The 17,462-nt window shown below is 44.9% G+C and overlaps 1 protein-coding gene across 2 annotated transcripts; it reads left to right on the top strand.

Annotated features, from left to right (window-relative positions):
- Positions 1-209: 209 nt before the first annotated feature.
- Positions 210-16,909, top strand: REST (RE1 silencing transcription factor). Of its 2 annotated transcripts, none has more exons than XM_030947555.1 (4): positions 210-263; positions 1,339-2,249; positions 8,347-8,430; positions 11,460-16,909. In XM_030947555.1, the coding sequence occupies exons 2-4, from the start codon at positions 1,349-1,351 to the stop codon at positions 13,154-13,156; spliced, it is 2,682 nt and encodes an 893-aa protein (XP_030803415.1). In that variant the 5' UTR covers positions 210-263; positions 1,339-1,348; the 3' UTR covers positions 13,157-16,909. The 2 variants fall into 2 exon arrangements, with proteins under 2 accessions (XP_030803415.1, XP_030803416.1); XM_030947556.1 differs by having other exon boundaries at positions 218-259; positions 11,460-13,156.
- Positions 16,910-17,462: the final 553 nt, after the last annotated feature.

Here is a 17,462-nt window from a genome sequence, read left to right as displayed (position 1 = left end):
CCCCTGCCCGGGCACGACCCCTCTCCTCGGGCGGGCGCCCCTTCCCCCTCACCCACCGCCCGCCCGGTGCCCCCGCCGCTGCCGGGTGACCCCGCTGGGCCCGGCCCCTCCTGCCGGGGGCGGGCGGGGCGGCGCCGCCGCTGCGCGCTGTGTGCTGGAATGCGGGGGCGCCTCCGCCCGCCGCCGCCGCCAGCAGCGCCTCCCGCCCGCCCCGCCCCGCCCCGCAGCAGCCGCGCGGCCGGGCGGCCCCGCGCCGCCGGTGGGTGAGTGAGTGCGGCGGGGCCCGGCGGGGCCGGGCAGGGGGGCCGGGAGCCGGGCGAGAGGCGCTGTCCAGGGCTGATCTGCGGCCGCCGGGCGGGCGGGGGCGGCCGGGCGGGACGGCCGCGGGGCGATCAGCACCACGGCTAAGGAGCCGCGCCGGCCGCGGGGGCGCGCTCGCCGGGCCGCGCCGCCGCCGGAAGGCGAAGCCGTCGCCGGCCGGGCCGGGCCGGGCCGGGCCGGGCGCAGCCGCAGGCCCGGGGCCCAGGAGCAGGCCCGGGGCGCCGCTCGCTCCCCCCCGCGGACGGGCATCGGGTGGGCGCGGCCGCTGTGACCTTGCCGGTACCGAGGCGGTTTCTCCGCCCCGCGCCCCCGCACCGGCGCCGCTGCCCTGCCCTGCCCTGCCCTGCCCGCCGCGGGGGAGGAGGAAGCCGGGCGTCCCCACCGGCCGGCGGCAGCGGGCGGGCCGGGGGCGGCGCGGGGAGGGCGCTTTGTGTGGGCAGGCAGAAAATGGCCGCATGCCTGTCAGGCAGGGAGGGAGGGAAGGAGGGAGGGTGGCGGGGGCACGGCCCGGCCCGGCTCCCCCGGCGGATGTGCGCCGGGCCGCGGGGAGGTCGCCGCAGGGCCGGGCCGCCCCCTTTTGTTGGCGGCCTTGGGCCCGGCGGGGCCCTTGGGGCGGGCGGCGGCCGGACAGGGGCACTCGGCGGAGCCCGACCGCAGCACTCACCGGCTGGCCCTGCACCCCCCCCCACTGGTGTCTGGCGTGGCGGGAGCCGCGGGGCCCGGCCCGGGGTCACTCACCTGTGCCGAGCCCCGCCTGGGCCCTGGGACCCCGCTGTCAGCGCCTCCCACCCGTCCTCCCCACGGCGGGATCCTGCAGCACACGTAGGGAAGAGGCCAACCACCCCTTGGGGCAAAAAACGAGACCCCCCAGCTCCGGGTTCTGCTTCCCGCTGCCCCGGCACCTCAGCAGAGAGCTTTAGTTTTTTGATGTTCCCTGGAGGGTGCTTCAACAGTGCACAGCAGAGGAGACTTTTCCACACTCCGGTGCTTACAGGTGTTCCTTTTCTCTTCCAACAGAATTACTGCCATGGCAACTCAAGTGCTGGGACAGTCTGGTGGGAACAGCCTCTTTCCTGGCAGTTCTAATATTGGCATGGCATTGTCCAATGACATGTATGACTTACAGGACCTTTCTAAAGCTGAGCTGGCAGCTCCTCAGCTTATTATGTTGGCAAATGTGGCCTTGACGGGAGAAGTTAGTGGCAACTGCTGTGATTACCTGGTTGGAGAAGAGAGACAAATGGCAGAACTGACAACGGTTGGGGACAGCAACTTCTCAGATAGTGATGGAGAGGGTATGGAAGATACCCAGGCTGCAGAGAGTGACCGTGAGGCACCTGAAAACGTGGAATTAAGCTCCCTTGAGGTTCCTAGTGTGGAACCTCAAGGTCCAGCTGCTTGTTCCCCTCCTAAGACTCCCAGTGTGGACAAAGATGCCTCATTGGAAGCACCGGGTACTCCAGAAAGCACAGAGGACAAGTGTAAGAGCTTGAAGAGCAAACCATTTCGTTGTAAGCCTTGCCAGTATGAGGCAGAGTCTGAAGAGGAGTTTGTGCATCATATCAGGGTTCACAGTGCTAAGAAGTTCTTCGTGGAAGAAAATGCAGAAAAGCAAGCACACGTGAAGGAGTCTGATTCCTGCACTGCAGAAGAGGTGGATTTCTCTAAGGGCCCAATCCGTTGTGATCGCTGTGGCTATAACACTAACAGATATGATCACTATCTGGCTCACTTGAAGCACCACAACAAAGCAGGGGAAAATGAGAGAGTCTACAAGTGTACCATATGCACATACACTACTGTCAGTGAATATCACTGGAAAAAACACCTAAGAAATCATTTTCCCAGGAAAGTGTATACCTGCTCAGAGTGCTCCTATTTTTCAGACAGGAAGAACAATTATATTCAACATATTCGAACTCACACAGGTAAGTTTTTAATCTTTTTTGGCTGAAATGCAGTAAGACTACTGAGAATCTGTGATAAATGAAGGAAGCAGAGTCTTTTTGCAAAGTTTGTTCTATCTGATAAAGCTTTGTGCTCTCTTCTCTGGTGCTACTAGGATAGCCTAGTGGAATTTGCTTTGAGCTCCAGTCTGTAGTCCTAGAGGACTGAGAAAATGTCAGGTGTCCAAGAGGAGATGAAGGGCATTCTGTTTAGTAATTTTACGCCAATTTTTTGAAGAAGACATGACAAAGTGTACCTGTGATAATTGTCAGAGTCCGCAACACCGAAACCTGATGTAGTCTAAAACCAAAACGAGCAGGTTGACAAAAGGTGCCTGAATCCCATAGGTAGTTTTGAAAATGGTATCTTTAGACTAAGCTGAAACTTGACTACAATGTAATTACAGAGAAGAGCAAGCTGATATATGCATGCAGAGGAGTCCTCCAGCATCCACGAAGTCAGAATAAGAGTTGAACAGTGAATTAATTCCTTTTAATGCTCAGAGGCTTCGTTTTTTCTAGGCCCTGCATCACTGCAGCAGCCAGAAGTAGACACACACTTCTGTTGCCCTATAGGAAGCCTTCCGGGGAGTCTGGCCTGATTTCCTGACTTCTTCTAACCTTGGTTTGTAATTGGAAGAGACAGTGTGAGGCCCCTTTTTTCCCTGGTGTACAGCAAGTGGAAGCAGAGGACTGCAGTGTTGCTGCCGTCCTGTGAGCTGGGACCACAGGTGCCTTAGGAAATGCCTTGCTTTTCATCAGAGAGCCTCATCGCCCTTGCACATGGGGAGTTCTGATGAACCAAAACTCCTTTTGAGGAGGGGTTATCACAGCCATCTCACCTCTCTGGGCTATGGGGTACAGTTACCTGGCCTCCTGATCCCTTTTGTGGAAGTGAGAGGGCAATTCAGAGCTTCCTTGCTGCTTCTTAGAAGCTTTTATTTCCACTGTGTCAGGGCTTTTCTGTGGAGAGGGCTCACTTGCTAACCATCTTCTAGCGTGCTCACCTGACGTGGTTCCCCTTTATTGTAGACTGTGCTGGCTGAGCAAAACACTGGGGAATTTCTCCTTTAAAGTCGTGTTTTGTCACAGCAGTGGCATGAATGGTTTGGAGGTTTCAGTTCAGTTGTCTGCAGCTGTCTGGAAGGGGTGGGCACTCCGGAGGCCTCGGGGCTGGGCTTGAGCTTAAGTGTGCAGGAGTTTGTGTTTGTCAGCTTGCTTTAGTGCCTGCTTTGTTGGGGCTGGTAGGGTCTGCTGGGAATTTTAGTACTTTATTCTTTCCTAAAAATAGCTGTGTGCTGTTGTTCAGTGGATACCATCAATTTCAAACTCAGTCCTGTCTAAATATTTTTTTCCTAAACAAGTAAACAAACTTTATTGTGAGAGGTATTAGGAAAATGGTGTTGTTTATCCTCCAGCTCATTTTCTTTGTGTGTTTTGTAGGAGATAACAGGAAAGAGACCAGGTAAAAATAGCAAGATAGTAGGAGAAAACCTAAATGAATCTTGTGGGGAAGTCATGGCCACATGTGAGCCAGTGCTTTGATTCTTGTCTAGTTTACATTTGCCTCAACTTTAAATTAATCTCTACTTATGTTTTAGATGACATTAGGTCCCCCTTTCTGATTTCTGAAAGTGCTTGTTGAGTTTTACAGGAACTAACCATGTTTGCTGAGGAAGTGCTCTGTTATCACTGCATTTGGCCAATTTACCAATAAACTGTATTAAACTTCTTAAAAAATCAAGCATATCCAGATCCTCTTTTTCTCCTTTGAAGACAGTTGTGCAGTCAGGGTTTCTGGTTCTTTTAGTTACTCTAATTAAGCTGGAAGGAGTGATTATGATTTTAGCATGTTTTAGCATATCCATGTCAGTGTTTCTTTGCTGCTTCATAACTACATAGTTAAGTTCTTTCAGGCATTTCTTGCTTGATTAAAAACTTCCAAATATGTTAGTAGAATGATTTAGGAATGTGCCTTGCTTCCATTAACATTGGTTTTGTGGAGGAGAGTGTTAAAGCTAGAGTATTAGAAGAATGAATAAGCTTCTGGCAGGTATATTTTATACACCAAGCTAAGAATCTCTGCCAATACTAATGTGTATTGCCTTAAAGATCACAAACAAAACCAGAATGCAGAAAAACTCCCCCCAAACAACCCTCACCCAAAAAAAAAAAACCTGAAAAAACACCCACAGCTATTTTATAGTCAGAAGTATTTGCAGACTGTTTACATAACAGTATTGAATTTAGTAAAAACGGGCTGAATGATTCTAAAATAGCTTTGGATTGTAGTTTTCATTTAAAACTAAAGGAAAAAATATTTGTTGGGAAAAATAAGTGGGATACATCCATCCATCATTTTCTTCCTATTTTATGGTTTCAGGATATTAAAGAGGAAAGTTGGAATTGTTTGTTTCTTTGGTTTCCTGATTGCTAATAGGTTAAATAATTTTGGATACATGCTTTTCTTTCTCTCCTGTTTTTTTATTCTTTATCAGACTTTTTTGTGGGGGAAATGCCTCTTTGTAGTTAGTTTGATTCTGTTGTGTTAGAGCCATACAATTTTCTGAAACACTGACTGTACAGAGTGGAGTTTCACAGGATAAATGTGCTGCTGCGGGAGAAGGGCAGTCTCCGTTTTCTACCTATATCCTGGGACTAATTGATTCAGCTCACTAAAATGGAGTAAAGGAGTAAAAATACTCCTTTCCTCTTCCCCAGGTTGGTTTTCTGCTGATTAGTGAACTTAGTTGCCTTACTAATGACACATGCAAATACCAGAGCTTGTGGCTGGGAGTGGGGAAGGGGGCTGCATGCTAGCACCTTGCATGATTGGAAAAAATACCAATCCTTGGCATGTTTGGGGACCACAGGAAGACAGGCAGAGGTTATCTGCCTGCCTGTTGTTGCTTTCATTCATGTTGAAAAGCAGGTGTCCACACCTGCCCTGTGCTGAATATACCTTGGAGCTTCTGACAGTGCTTGTGGGACAGGCTGCTGACAAATGTTGGGGACCTTGGGTGGAGGGGTGTTTGAAGGACCGTACAGATGGTCACACGGTTGTCACCTGGGAAAGCTACATCTGGAGGGACCTATCTGCTGCCCAGGAGTGGCTGGCTGGAGGTGTTCAGGACAATCTGTTCCTCTGCTGCTTGGGCAGAAAGGACTCTTTGTGTCAGGGACAGATCTACCTGGGCTCGTTTGCGCTCGTTAGACCTTTTATACCAAGTTTTTACTTGATTTACCTGCTGATTCTGGAGCTGTGCTATGGGCAAGACAGTGCAGCATTGTTCTCTTTCTTTTTTCTTTATTTTCCTTGTTAGAAAAAATTTCTAGAAAACTTCATTGAAAATAATCTGAAGGGCTATATAACTAAGACATCTGCTTCAGTCAGTCACAAAGTTCTGTGTCTAGTTTTGGACTGGTTTTGGTTTGGTTTGTGGTTGGGTTTTTTTTGTTTGTTTTTTTAATTTAAATTTTGGTTGTGAGAGGGGACCTTTCTTGCTTGACACTCTGTTTGAAGTTTGATGGAAGCAGATTTGTTTCAAGCAGATGGGACTTCTAATGGCATTATAAAAAAAGGCTTTATCAAGAGGTTTTTGAGAAGTACCTTTGGTGCATGTAGCTCAGTGTGCAAGCTGCAGTTTGAGGTCAGGTTTTGCTCAGGGTGAGGGCACAGAGAGGCCATGAGTTGCCAACCCTGTGCCGGTGGTGCCAGCCAGGTGGATGCACACTGAGAGACCCAGCAGGAGCCATGAACTGCCAACCTTTTGGATAGCAAAGCAGATGAAGACTGGGGAGGCAAGCAAGGTGGACATGGAGAAGCTCAGCAGCAAGACCAGAAGACTGGGGAGGAAGAGTGAGATTTGTGTGCAGGTAGATTGTGAGGGTATAAAAGTGCAGGGGTTCCACTCTTGGGTCCTTTTTGGAGGCAACAGTTCCAGGTGTTTCTGTGTTACTGTGCCATGAGTAAGTGGCTTTATGGAATGGGACATCTGAGACTGCTGTGGGAAACGTGGGGTCAAGCTGGTAAGGAAACCTGGTGTGATCGTGTGTGAGTGGGGTGTGCAGGGAGTCATGGGGGGCGCCTGTTGGGTCACTGGAGCCACCCATCATGAAAGGGCTTCAGTCCCAGCAGTCTGGCCTCGGGAGTGTGACTCTTGAGAGTCTCCTGCATGGTCAGACTGGGAACTTTCCTTAACCAGATGGTCTTAAACTTGTCTGCCGATGTCAGTGTGCCTGTTCATTTGCATAGAGTTAAGTGCCTGCTTGAGCTTTGGCTAGATTGGGGCTTATTCTGTGTCTTCTGGAGAGGTTTTTTTAATGGCTTGTTTGCATATAATGAAAGAGCTTGTAAAATTACGATACAAATCCTTTGGGGAATAGTATTTGACAGAACAGCCTGTACAATGCATTTAATTCTCAAGTGGCAATAACACATTTTAAATTAGTTGTGGTCATTATACTTAAATCTAGTATGTTTTGTGGCTGTGCCCTGTGTAAAAAAGGCCACGAAAGAAAGCCTGTTTCACATTCCTAATGTTGTAGGTAACTTTACAGATATGAAATTTCAGGTAATGGGAAGAAGATATGACTGAATATTCCAGGACCTTTGGCCACATATTTTTTAATTGTAAGGAGTAATTTAAAACCAAAACCATTTCTGTGTACCAAAAGGACTACCCCTCCCTTGAACATGACTTAATCTTATTGTGTGTATTGCGCCAATCTCCTACCTTGTTTTAATTGGAAAGGGAGGGGAGTTGTGGTTGTTAGGGTGAATTTACCTTTAAACTGCTGATCTAATCAAGAACGATAGTCTAAATGTTTGATGGAAGGAAGAAATGTGGAATTAATCTGCATTACAAAGGCCGCTTCTACTGCTGTTTTGGCACAGGCCAGCAGTGGAGCCTCACATCACACACTCGCAGATGCAGATCTTTGCTGCTGCAGATAGAGCTGTGCCTCTGAAAGTGAGCACGTACCCTGTGTGCAGGGCTTTTGTGGATGTCCAGGTCTCTGTGATTTAGAGAGCACCTTGGTTGTATACCTCATATGTAGCAAATTTATCAAAATGCTGTAGTGTAATTCTGGCTATGATTTGAATAAATACTAGGACTGAGTAACTTCTTTGTCCCTTTTCAGCTTCACTCCTCTCTTCTCTTGTGGATGTCCACCCAAGACTAAAAAGTTTTTGTAGGGAAGACAGTGTGCTAGCAGTTTGGGGCAGACATCCCTGGTGCTTATCTGGACCTGCCTAACAAGTTAATTGTAAAACTGTCTGCCTTTGTTTGGAGCTTGTCTTCACTTGAAAAAGATTTTCAAGTATCATTGTACTGATACAATTTTTAGCTACAATTGCAAGCTGACTGTCCTCAGTGGAGATATAATTATGACCGTTTAGTTTCCATTAGTTCTCCAGAACCAATAACTCTTCAGGCAGGGGGTTTTGAGTCTTTTGAAATAAATGTTTATGCTACACTTAAGCTTTTGCTAGCAGCATAATTTCACTGATCAGGGCATCATGCTTTTCCATGCTGCAAACTATTTTCACTCTACCAGTAAAACTTCGGAAACAAAGACCTGCTCTATCTGCATTTGTGTTCTGGTAAATGCAAGTCCATGTGGAATGGATGGTCATATCCCATCTTAATCCAAATTAAATATGGAGATTTCAGGTAAGGTGTTAAGCAAAGCAAGAACATACCTTGTTTCTTACTGGATCTTTTGTGCATCTTCGGAATGTTGGGAGAAGATGCTGTAGGGAAGTCGGGTCTGGTGGCATAAGGCTTCCTAAAGTTCTCAGTCCTCATAATCTTTTGGCTGAGGTTACAGTTGACCCTGGGTGGACATTAGGATGTGCCTCTGTCATATCCTGCCCTTTTACTACCCTCATTCATAAGGCCTGACATGTTGCAGTGGTCCATCTCAGGCATTTGCTTCTCATTGTCCCTTTGCTGAGAGATAACATGCCCTCAAATACTGTGTGAGGATCTGTGCCAGCCTCCCCTGTGTGGCTTGGTAACCAGGTTTGGGAATCTGCTGTGTTTCAGTAATTCCTTTGCTGTTTGTTTTGCAGGGGAGCGACCCTATCAGTGTGCGATGTGTCCCTACTCCAGCTCTCAGAAGACCCATTTAACCAGGCACATGCGCACCCACTCAGGTTGGTACGGAGTGGCAGCAGCGTGGCTGAGGAAAGGGGGTGCCTCACAGTATGACAGCGTGGCTGCAGTCAGAGGGGACCTCTGGAGCTCATCTGGGCCAGACCATGCCTCCAGAAGGGCCACCTAAAGCAGTCTGCCCAGTTCTGTGTGAGATGCCATCTTAGCCAGTAAGGCCTGGGCTTTAGCTCCTTTTTTAATGGAGAAGGTTGTCTTGCTAAAGAATGCTAAGTGTCATGAATAAAACTGATAATGGAAATATATATTCTTTCTTTTACTTTTCAAGATCTATTCTGATATTCATAGGGCTGCTCCAGTAGTCCTAGTAATCTAGTAATAAATACAACATTGTGATGATATAGGAACAAATTCTTGTATGCTGTCTGCTGTCATAGCTGAGTTCAAATCAGTGAAACTGGGAACATTTTGAGTAGCTGAGGATCTCCTCTCTGATGCCTAGGATTGCATCTCATCCAGGGGTTCTGAGAGAACTCTTAGCTTTTGTTTAGTATGACACAGTGATGTAAATTAGTGTCTGCTTATGGCAAGGAGACACAGGAGGAAAAAGCAAACTCAGAGGATGTTCATAAGTGACTCAGTCTTGTGGCACTGAAAGCCAAAGTAGCGACTTTCACTACCGTTTATTTCCCATTACTGGTTGTGAGCTGTGGTGTTGCAAACATTTGCTCTCATGCTTTTGCAAATCTCTTTTTGAATGAATTTACAGCATTTCTGGGAGTTGTAACACCATAGACACAAGCACAGTCATCCTTTATTACTCTCATAAGGGAGTTCAGATAAACCTGAGCCTATGCTTTTGATTTGTTTTTGTAAAATCTGAATTGACCAGCCCTAGGTGAATTCATACTGCTGACAAACAGGAGTTGGAGTCTCCTGAACAAAAATTGTCTCAATTTCAATTGATGAGGCTTTTAATTGAAACCAGGAGACAGGCAATTTTAACTGTAGTAGATAGAGGCTTGGGCCCGTTAAAAATAGCCAGCTTTAAAATGACGTGTCAGTATTTTGGTGTGAGAATTTTGTGAATTTAGTATTCTGCTTTCAGAAACAAAAAACACATTTGGTTGAGCCCCTGGTTTGCAAATGAGCCACCAAATTTGCAAATGGTTTGGTCAATACCGAACCTGGAAATCATTTCATGAACATGTTGCTCTGCCCTTGTACTGTGCAAGGATGTCTCAACTCCACAGGAGGTAAGGAGTGGGATCTGCCTGTGGCCCCTGCCTCAAAAGTCTCTGAGGGAAGGCATGACTTTTGCTATCAGGGGTCTTGTCTTAATAGCTCTCCTAAATCCTATTGTATGTTTTGTTGCATTGCCCAGGCATCTACACCTTTTCTATTGCAATTTCTGGACTCCTGCAGTTGACAGGCTGGCTGTTTAAGGCCCATGGGTGCTGTAGCTTCTTTCCATGTTAGACAGCAAATGGCAGTGGTTTAGAGCCTAATTCACAGCTGTTTTTAGCTATCTTGGTACATATCCTTTTCACTTGCGCAGTAAAGCCCCAGGATTTAGTAGAGGCCATGGACACAAACTCTTCATGTGCTGTCTTTGAGTTACCCAGTTGCAGCTGCCTCTGAGCACTCTGTGCACTTAGAACAGCTTGTTCATGTGTATGTAAGAGAGGCTGTTCTTGTCCTCCCACAGTGCAGCACAGAACTATTCTTTGAAGTGTTGGTGATAAAGGCTCTGTACTTGGATGAAGGATGAACAATAAGCACATCAAGCTTAAACTTGTAGAAAATGTCACCAGGAAGTGGGAGGAAAAAAGAGGGAAGTAAAGTGGAGAGGGAGGGAATCAAAGTAGCTCTTCTTTAAATAATAAATAGATGCTGCAGACAGACATGAGATGATCTGGACTCTTAAACAATTGTCCCCCTGCTTCCTGCCAGGGAGGCAGCACAGCCTTTTCTAGAGTTTGTGAGGGTGTTGCAGATCTTGTGGTTAACACACAAACAGGCACCACATCTTCAGTGCAGGCTGGCTGGTCTCCTGAGTCATGCCACAGAGCATGCTTGAGCATAGGCAGTGGCTTGCAGGCGTGGGAGAAGCACTACTGTATCATGAGCACAAGGGACTGGAGTGAATTTTCAACATACTGAAGAAGTAGCATGCATTACCTCTGCAGATCAGTTTTGAGATGCTGGTTCAGAGCTCAGGAGCATCCCAAATTCCTCAGCTAAATTTGCACATACACAGATGCTCCCAAAGTATTTCTGGACGTGAGTTGTTGCATTAGAAGTGTTCTTCCTATTTGCTTTGATGTGTAAGGGGAAAGCTACTTCTGCTGCAATGGCATGCACTAAGCAGAACATTTCAGGAACACTTCTATAGAAGTCATTACACTAATATAAATGCAGATTTCAATAGTAATGTGATGGCTGTGGACTGCATTTGGTTGCCTTGCCAAGAGTAGCCTGCAGCCAGAGCACTATGTGTTTGAGGCACCAAAACAGTGAACAGAATTTTTTCAGAGGTAAAGATCATCTGGACACCCCTTTCACATTCTTAGGTTTTGCTAGCTTCTTTTCCCTTGTTTCGTTTTCAATGCAAACATGAAGTATGCTAAATCTGTATAAAGTTAGACTTTTTTGAAACGTTTCTGTGAAACTGCTATTCATCAAATGTTGCATTTCCATTTTTCTACAATGCATTCAATGGACCAGTTGGGTATGGATTCCATTTGCTAATATTACTGTAGAGAGATCTCTGCCGGTATGTATGCCTAGCCAGAACCTGTGACGTTGTTACTGCTTGTTTGGTTTTGGATCCCCTTCCTCCCAGCCCTCACTCCTTCTCTCTTTTTTTTGTATTTTGTTCTTAGTGTCTTGTGAATGTGTTTGTGACTTGTGGATTTCTTATGTTGACTTTGCTTAATTTTAAAGGCGCATGGATATTTTTTTTATCCTTTTCAAGTTTCATATTTCTATATCTGTATTAGTGGGAAGTAAGTGCCCCACAACCACCAAGCTTAATAATCACCATCATTCCCTTCCATCCTTCCTCCCTTAGGTGAGAAGCCATTCAAATGTGACCAGTGCAGCTACGTGGCCTCAAACCAGCACGAAGTGACTCGCCACGCGAGGCAGGTGCACAACGGGCCGAAGCCTCTGATCTGCCCACACTGTAACTACAAAACCGCTGACCGCAGCAACTTCAAAAAGCACGTGGAGCTCCACATCAACCCACGCCAGTTTCTCTGCCCTGTCTGTGACTATGCAGCATCTAAAAAATGTAACCTGCAGTATCACATCAAGTCCAGGCATCCTGATTGTTCTGACATCACCATGGATGTCTCGAAGGTGAAGCTACGGACTAAAAAGAGCGAAGCTGAGTTTTCTGAGAGCGGTAATGACAAAGTGGAGAAGGAACCAATGAAAGGGGATTCAGCTGCAAAGAAAACAGAGAAAATTGTGAAGGTGGAGAAAAAAGATAATTCAGCAAAGGAAAAGAAGTCAGCGAGCAATGTTTCTGCAGGCCAAGTGACAACCAGAAGTCGGAAATCGGCTTCAGAAAACAAGGAGGTGGATATTAAAACTGAGAAAAGTACTGAGAAAACATGTAAAACAAAGAAGGTCAAAAGAAAGGCAGAGACTGAGGCAACTTCCTCAAAACAAGAGCCTGCAAATGATACCTCAGTAGTGACAAAAAAGAAAAAGAAAGTGGAAGCTAAACCCAGAGACTGCCAGGAAGCTCAAAAAAGTGATGTTGCACCAGAGGAAGAGCCTAAAAAGCAAAATTCTTGCCTTAAGAAAAACAGAAAAAAGAAAGCTCTGAAAATTAAGCACAGTAAAAAAAACAGTAAACCTGATCAGGAGAAGATTGAGGAAGAGGAGATGCCAGATGAGTATCCTGTTACAAAAGAAGATGGAGGCGTGAAGCTGGACACTGAGGGCAGTGACCAGAGGGAGCAGGATCCCACTGACACAGTGGCGTTAAACAGCAGTGGTGGTCATGGTCTCAGTGGGGAGAGCACTGATCCCAAAGGAAACTGCATCCAAGGTCCAGGGCAGCTTTGTCTGCCAGCTCAGGATGTAAACACAGAAGGTGAGGTAGAGGACCAAGAAATGCCTGCGGCAGTAGGAGAGAGTGAAGACACTGGTGGTGCAAAAGAGGAGGAGAGACAGGTGGACAAAGGGGAAGACACTTGCTCTGAGGAACCTTCCCATGCAGCATCTTCTGGAAAAAGCGTGGATGTGCTCCTGGATGTGGTACCAGATCTGGCACCTGAGAAGGAGCCAGAGGAAACTGTGGCAGCAACTGAGACTAACTCCAGCCTGATGGACCTGACCAAGACATGCCTGCCAGCGACAGAGTCAACAGGAGATGCTGCGCCAGCGCCTGTACCTGCAGCAGAGTGTACACAAAGCCCTAAAGTGGCTCTGTCCTTACCTCGGGATAACACAGCCGTGAATGAATCTCAGGAAATGGAGGAGGATGAGGGCATCCACAGCCACGAAGGCAGTGACATCAGTGACAACATATCAGAAAGGAGCGACGACTCGGGGTTAAATGGTGCTCGCTCTGTACAAGAGGAAACAAGTCCAAAGATGTCACAAGGAGCTCCGGACACTGCGGTGGCCAGGGAGAACTATGTGTGCATTTTTTGTGACCGCTCATTTAAAAAGGAAGGTGAATACAGCAAGCACCTCAACAGGCACTTGGTTAATGTGTATTATCTTGAGAAGGCAGCAAAAGGGCAGGAGTAGAAATAACTGTGGTTTGGGGAATCTTCTTTTGTAAGATCTTACACAGCTTATGTAAAAATACTGTAGATTTTTTTAAGCACTGTTTGCTTTAGTGTCTGCATTGGTTTCTTTTTTGGTTGGATTTTTTTTTTTAAGTTGAAAATATTTTTGACAACTTTGTGTCATGGTGAACTCATTAACTATTGAATCTCTTAATTAGAGAAAGCAGGTAGGGTGTATGAGGTTGTGTCCTATAAAGTCACTGTAAGCTTCTAGTCTATTAGCTTATGCAGCTCTTTTATAAACTGAGTTTTAGGAACCAGACTGGAGCTAACAATATACAAGTTGGATGTTTATAGAGCCACTGGCATAAGTTGCTTTTTGTTCTAGCAGCCAACTCTCTCTCCCTTTTTCCCTTTCCCTTTTTTATTTTAGTTCTTTTCAATGTATCTTGATGTTCAAAGTATTAAATTAGTTGATGGTTTTTCTACCAGGAAGATAGCTTCTATTACATAAAGAGCACTTTGTAAAAGAAATCAAAGTTGGCTAGTGATGAACATAACTGTTTAAGCTAATTACAATTATGAACGTACATTTCAGGTCCCCTAAGTGTGAATGATGAGCCAAAATTTGAGAGCAGTCCTTCCAACTTTTGATTGGAGAACCTCTGTCTTGATTAATATCTTAATCACTGATCTGTAATTGGCTTTGTTGTGGGGGAGCAAGTTTGTTATTTTTAATTCCTGCTTTTTGTTTTTTGATTGTGCTTTAAGGGCTTAAAATGTTGCACTTGTTTTTGATTTTTACCTATGCAGTTTAATCTTCTAGGAATAGTGCTTGTGCAGTATATGTACACTTTATATATGCATGTTTGGTTTTGTATGTGTAAGTTTTTTTTATTTGGAAACGTTCAGACTTTTTGCTTACAGTGGGACAGTTTTCTGTGGCAGTTTTCTGTGATGCTCCTTACTGCAGATTATTCTTGTTTTCCTGGGTTGTGATTAACTGTGCATGAAGTTGCTGAAATTATGAACTGCTTGGCTATGTAGTTTTTACTGTGTTTAGAGTCCTTGAGCAGAACAATACCAATGCAGTTCCAAAACACTTTTACAGGATTTATTCTGTCATGGAAATGCCACTTCTGATACTTTGAATACACATGCAGAGTAATAAATTCTGATTTATAATTTGGGATCACCAGACAGGAAAATAATCTCTCTCAGTGGAAACAGTCTGCAGATTCTGCAAGTCTGGAATTTTTTTTTTCCCTTCCAATTTCATTTTTGTGGTGGACAGCAGTCAAATTTCATGAGCTTTAAAAAAATAAAATAGTAGCAGTGATATAATCTAACATCTCATACACAAAAAAAAACCATCAAACAAATAAAGATGAATCAACTGGTAAGCAACAAACCTGGCATTTAAAATCTGTAGGAATTTCTGCTCCATATTAATTCAAGTTGCATTTAATAAAACCATCCTGCTTCCATGCAGAGAGAAACATGCAAGTTATCAGATTGTCATCTCAGGTCTGCATGTCATATGAGGAGTTTTTAATTCTAAACAAATTTAATTTCCAGCACACACAAATGCAAGAGAGATTGCATACCTAACTGCTTGTAGCCAACCAGCGGCAAAATGTAAACAAAATCCAAACCAGCAGGCAAGAAGCAAAACCCTCCAGGTCTCATCTGTGCACTCTTCTGACTGTCATTAGCTGCTTTTCCAGTGGGAGCAGTTGGGGACAGCTCCAAAGAAGCAAATTTGGAGACAGGTGTTACTTGGGGAGTGGAGTTGAAGAGCTCAGCATTTGTCAGAGCATTTTATTGCAAGTAACTCTCTCTGTGTAAGCTCTGGAACAAACCCCATTCTTCACAGTGTTGTCCCCACAGCATCTTCCCCTCCAAACAAACCCACTGCTGTGAGTGAATTGAGAGCAACAATGCTACATTGCTTCTGCTTTTGGGAGAGATTGGTAATAGGAGGCCAAAGATTTGAGAGGGAAGGCATCCCTCATGGCAGAAATAAGTTGTTTAATGTATAGTGAGTTTCTGTTTGCATAGATAGTGTTCAATCCTTACCTTGGCTGTGACAATCATTGTCAACTCAAGATCAAGTTGCAACTATATTTATGTTAAACCTTAAGAAAACAAACCTAGTTGAATTGTTTTCCTAAACTACCAGTTGTAATAGTTTTAGATGTATTTTTTTCTTCATAATAGTGTTTCTTTATATATAAATGTTGCCACCATTTGTGAGTGATGTGAGCAGATGCTGGGAATTCCAGTGCTGTGTAGAGGTTTAAAGCTCCCTTCCTATCCTTGCGAAGAGCCTTTGCCATTTTGTGAGAGACTTCAAGGACTTTAGCTGTGTTCAAGTAAACTCATGGACTGGCCTGATAATTTTTCCTGTTATTTTTTTAATGCAAATGATGCTGTTAACTGACTTTAAAGTTCTCTCTGTGAGACAAAAGCAAAGGTGATTCTCTGAAATACTGTGCTGCACATTTCTGTGAAGTGGTCAAGGTTTCAATGCTTGATCTGACAAGAACTCTTCAAAGACAACAGTTGGCTCCTCTTTGGTGGAGTTTCCTACCTTCCTACAAGATGAGAAACTGAAAATAAATTATTAACGTATTAAGAAGAAGAAAAGTTGATTTTTTCTATCTGAGACCCATCAAGAACATCCTGAACTAGCTAATCTCGGTGCAGAACTGTGTTGGAATTCTCTGCAGGGTTTGGGATTATGTTACAGTAAAAAGGCAAGGATGTAATGCCTTATGTTTATCTCAAATGTTAGGCACTGCTAATACGAGTATTTGAGGGGAGTGTGGGTCACGTAGCCCACCATATATGGTGGTCTTACATTGCTGTGTCTCCCTTTAAACAATGCCTTTTTTTTTTTTTGGTCTTTTTCAATATTGTTAAATTATTTTGTGTTGGTTTTGCCAATGCTAGCATGTTTGTGTTTTTTGGCAATAATACCTGTATTTGTGTTCAACCTCCAATATGTGGTTGGAAGGATTAGCATGCTGATATACCCCTACACTGCCAGCCCTTGGTTGAGTCATGTGTTCTGGGCTTTTTCTGCATGAATCTATACATTCAAACTAACTGCCCCGAAAAATAGTCAAGAAATGGCTAGCTAGGCACCTAAAATCCATGGTTTGCAATTGTTGTTTCTGGGTTTTGATGATCTAGGCTGGAACTTCAGTCATTTAAAGAAGAATGTTTAACAGCTGACAGGCCAGTTAAGATACAGTAAAGTCATTGATTTCAACTGATTTAATGTAGCTGAAAGGTATTAAATCAAATTCAAGAGTTTTCTTGAATGTCAATTGTGTAGATATGTGGCGTGGATATGATATTAACAGAATCCAAATAGCTAAAGAAATTGTTTTATGTGTACATATATTTTCCCCCCTCTAAAATTACACTAGCTAACAAACTTTTGTAAGCTGGCATGGAAACATGTTTATGATGTTTAGTTGCACCATGTTTGATGCTTTTACAGTGCAATACTTGTATTCTCTGAATTAAACCAAAGGTAATTTCTTTTCATGCTCTCTACTGTAGTGCATGACAGTCTTTTCTGCGTTTGTAATAGATGTAAAACGAGCCAGATCATACTTCCTGTTTTTACCTAAATCATGTATAAGAAGTCTTTTGTTCAAAATGTAGTATAAAGTTAAACTAAATTGCATTATATTAACCTTTACAAGTGTATTTTCCTAAGCATAGTTATGATTAAATAAACTTTATTAAGGAACCTTCAGCTTCTATCTTCCACTTATTAATGGCTGTGGAAGCCATTTTTAATTAGAGGCAGGAGCAGTGCCAGTGTCATCAACAGAGCCCCTGAAGACCTCAAGCCAGGCAGGTGAGCCTGGGGGAGTCAGTACAGAGATTCCAGACTTGACTGCAGACAGGGACAGTGGCTCCAGAAATATGTTCTTTTTCCTTTTCTGCATATTGTTTTCATTTCCCTGCCCACTTGAGCAAGGTCAGGGCACAAGGTGGGGGCTGCACACAAATGGACAAGGTTCAAATGCAATGCTGAACCTGTTTGTGATTTGGAAGGATGGACCCAATGGGCATGAAGGACAATATTCTCTGCTACCAGAGAAGAAGTGCAGCTTGATGGAAGCTGTGGAATTTAAATTTGAGTTTCAGAGGTAATGCAGGTGACAGTGGAAATGTGGGTTTGTGAGCCATGCAGTTGCTACCTAAGCAGCAAAGAGCAGGGTGCAGTGCTGCCACAGGACATAGCCTTGGGGGCTGCAGTGTGGGGGGCTGGCAGTGCCCAGACAAGGGGCAGGCTTGGCTTG

Source organism: Camarhynchus parvulus, chromosome 4 (assembly GCF_901933205.1).
Source record: "Camarhynchus parvulus chromosome 4, STF_HiC, whole genome shotgun sequence".
NCBI lineage: Eukaryota > Metazoa > Chordata > Aves > Passeriformes > Thraupidae > Camarhynchus > Camarhynchus parvulus.
Note: the sequence above shows the minus strand (reverse complement) of the source record. Positions and strands in the feature narration are given on the sequence as shown.

Coding starts and splice junctions, on each gene's coding strand:
- REST (XM_030947555.1), top strand. CDS start 1,349: ATGGCAACTCAAGTGCTGGGACAGTCTGGTGGGAACAGCCTCTTTCCT. Junction 2,250..8,346: donor ACATATTCGAACTCACACAG/GTAAGTTTTTAA, acceptor TTTGTTTTGCAG/GGGAGCGACCCTATCAGTGT. Junction 8,431..11,459: donor GCACATGCGCACCCACTCAG/GTTGGTACGGAG, acceptor TTCCTCCCTTAG/GTGAGAAGCCATTCAAATGT.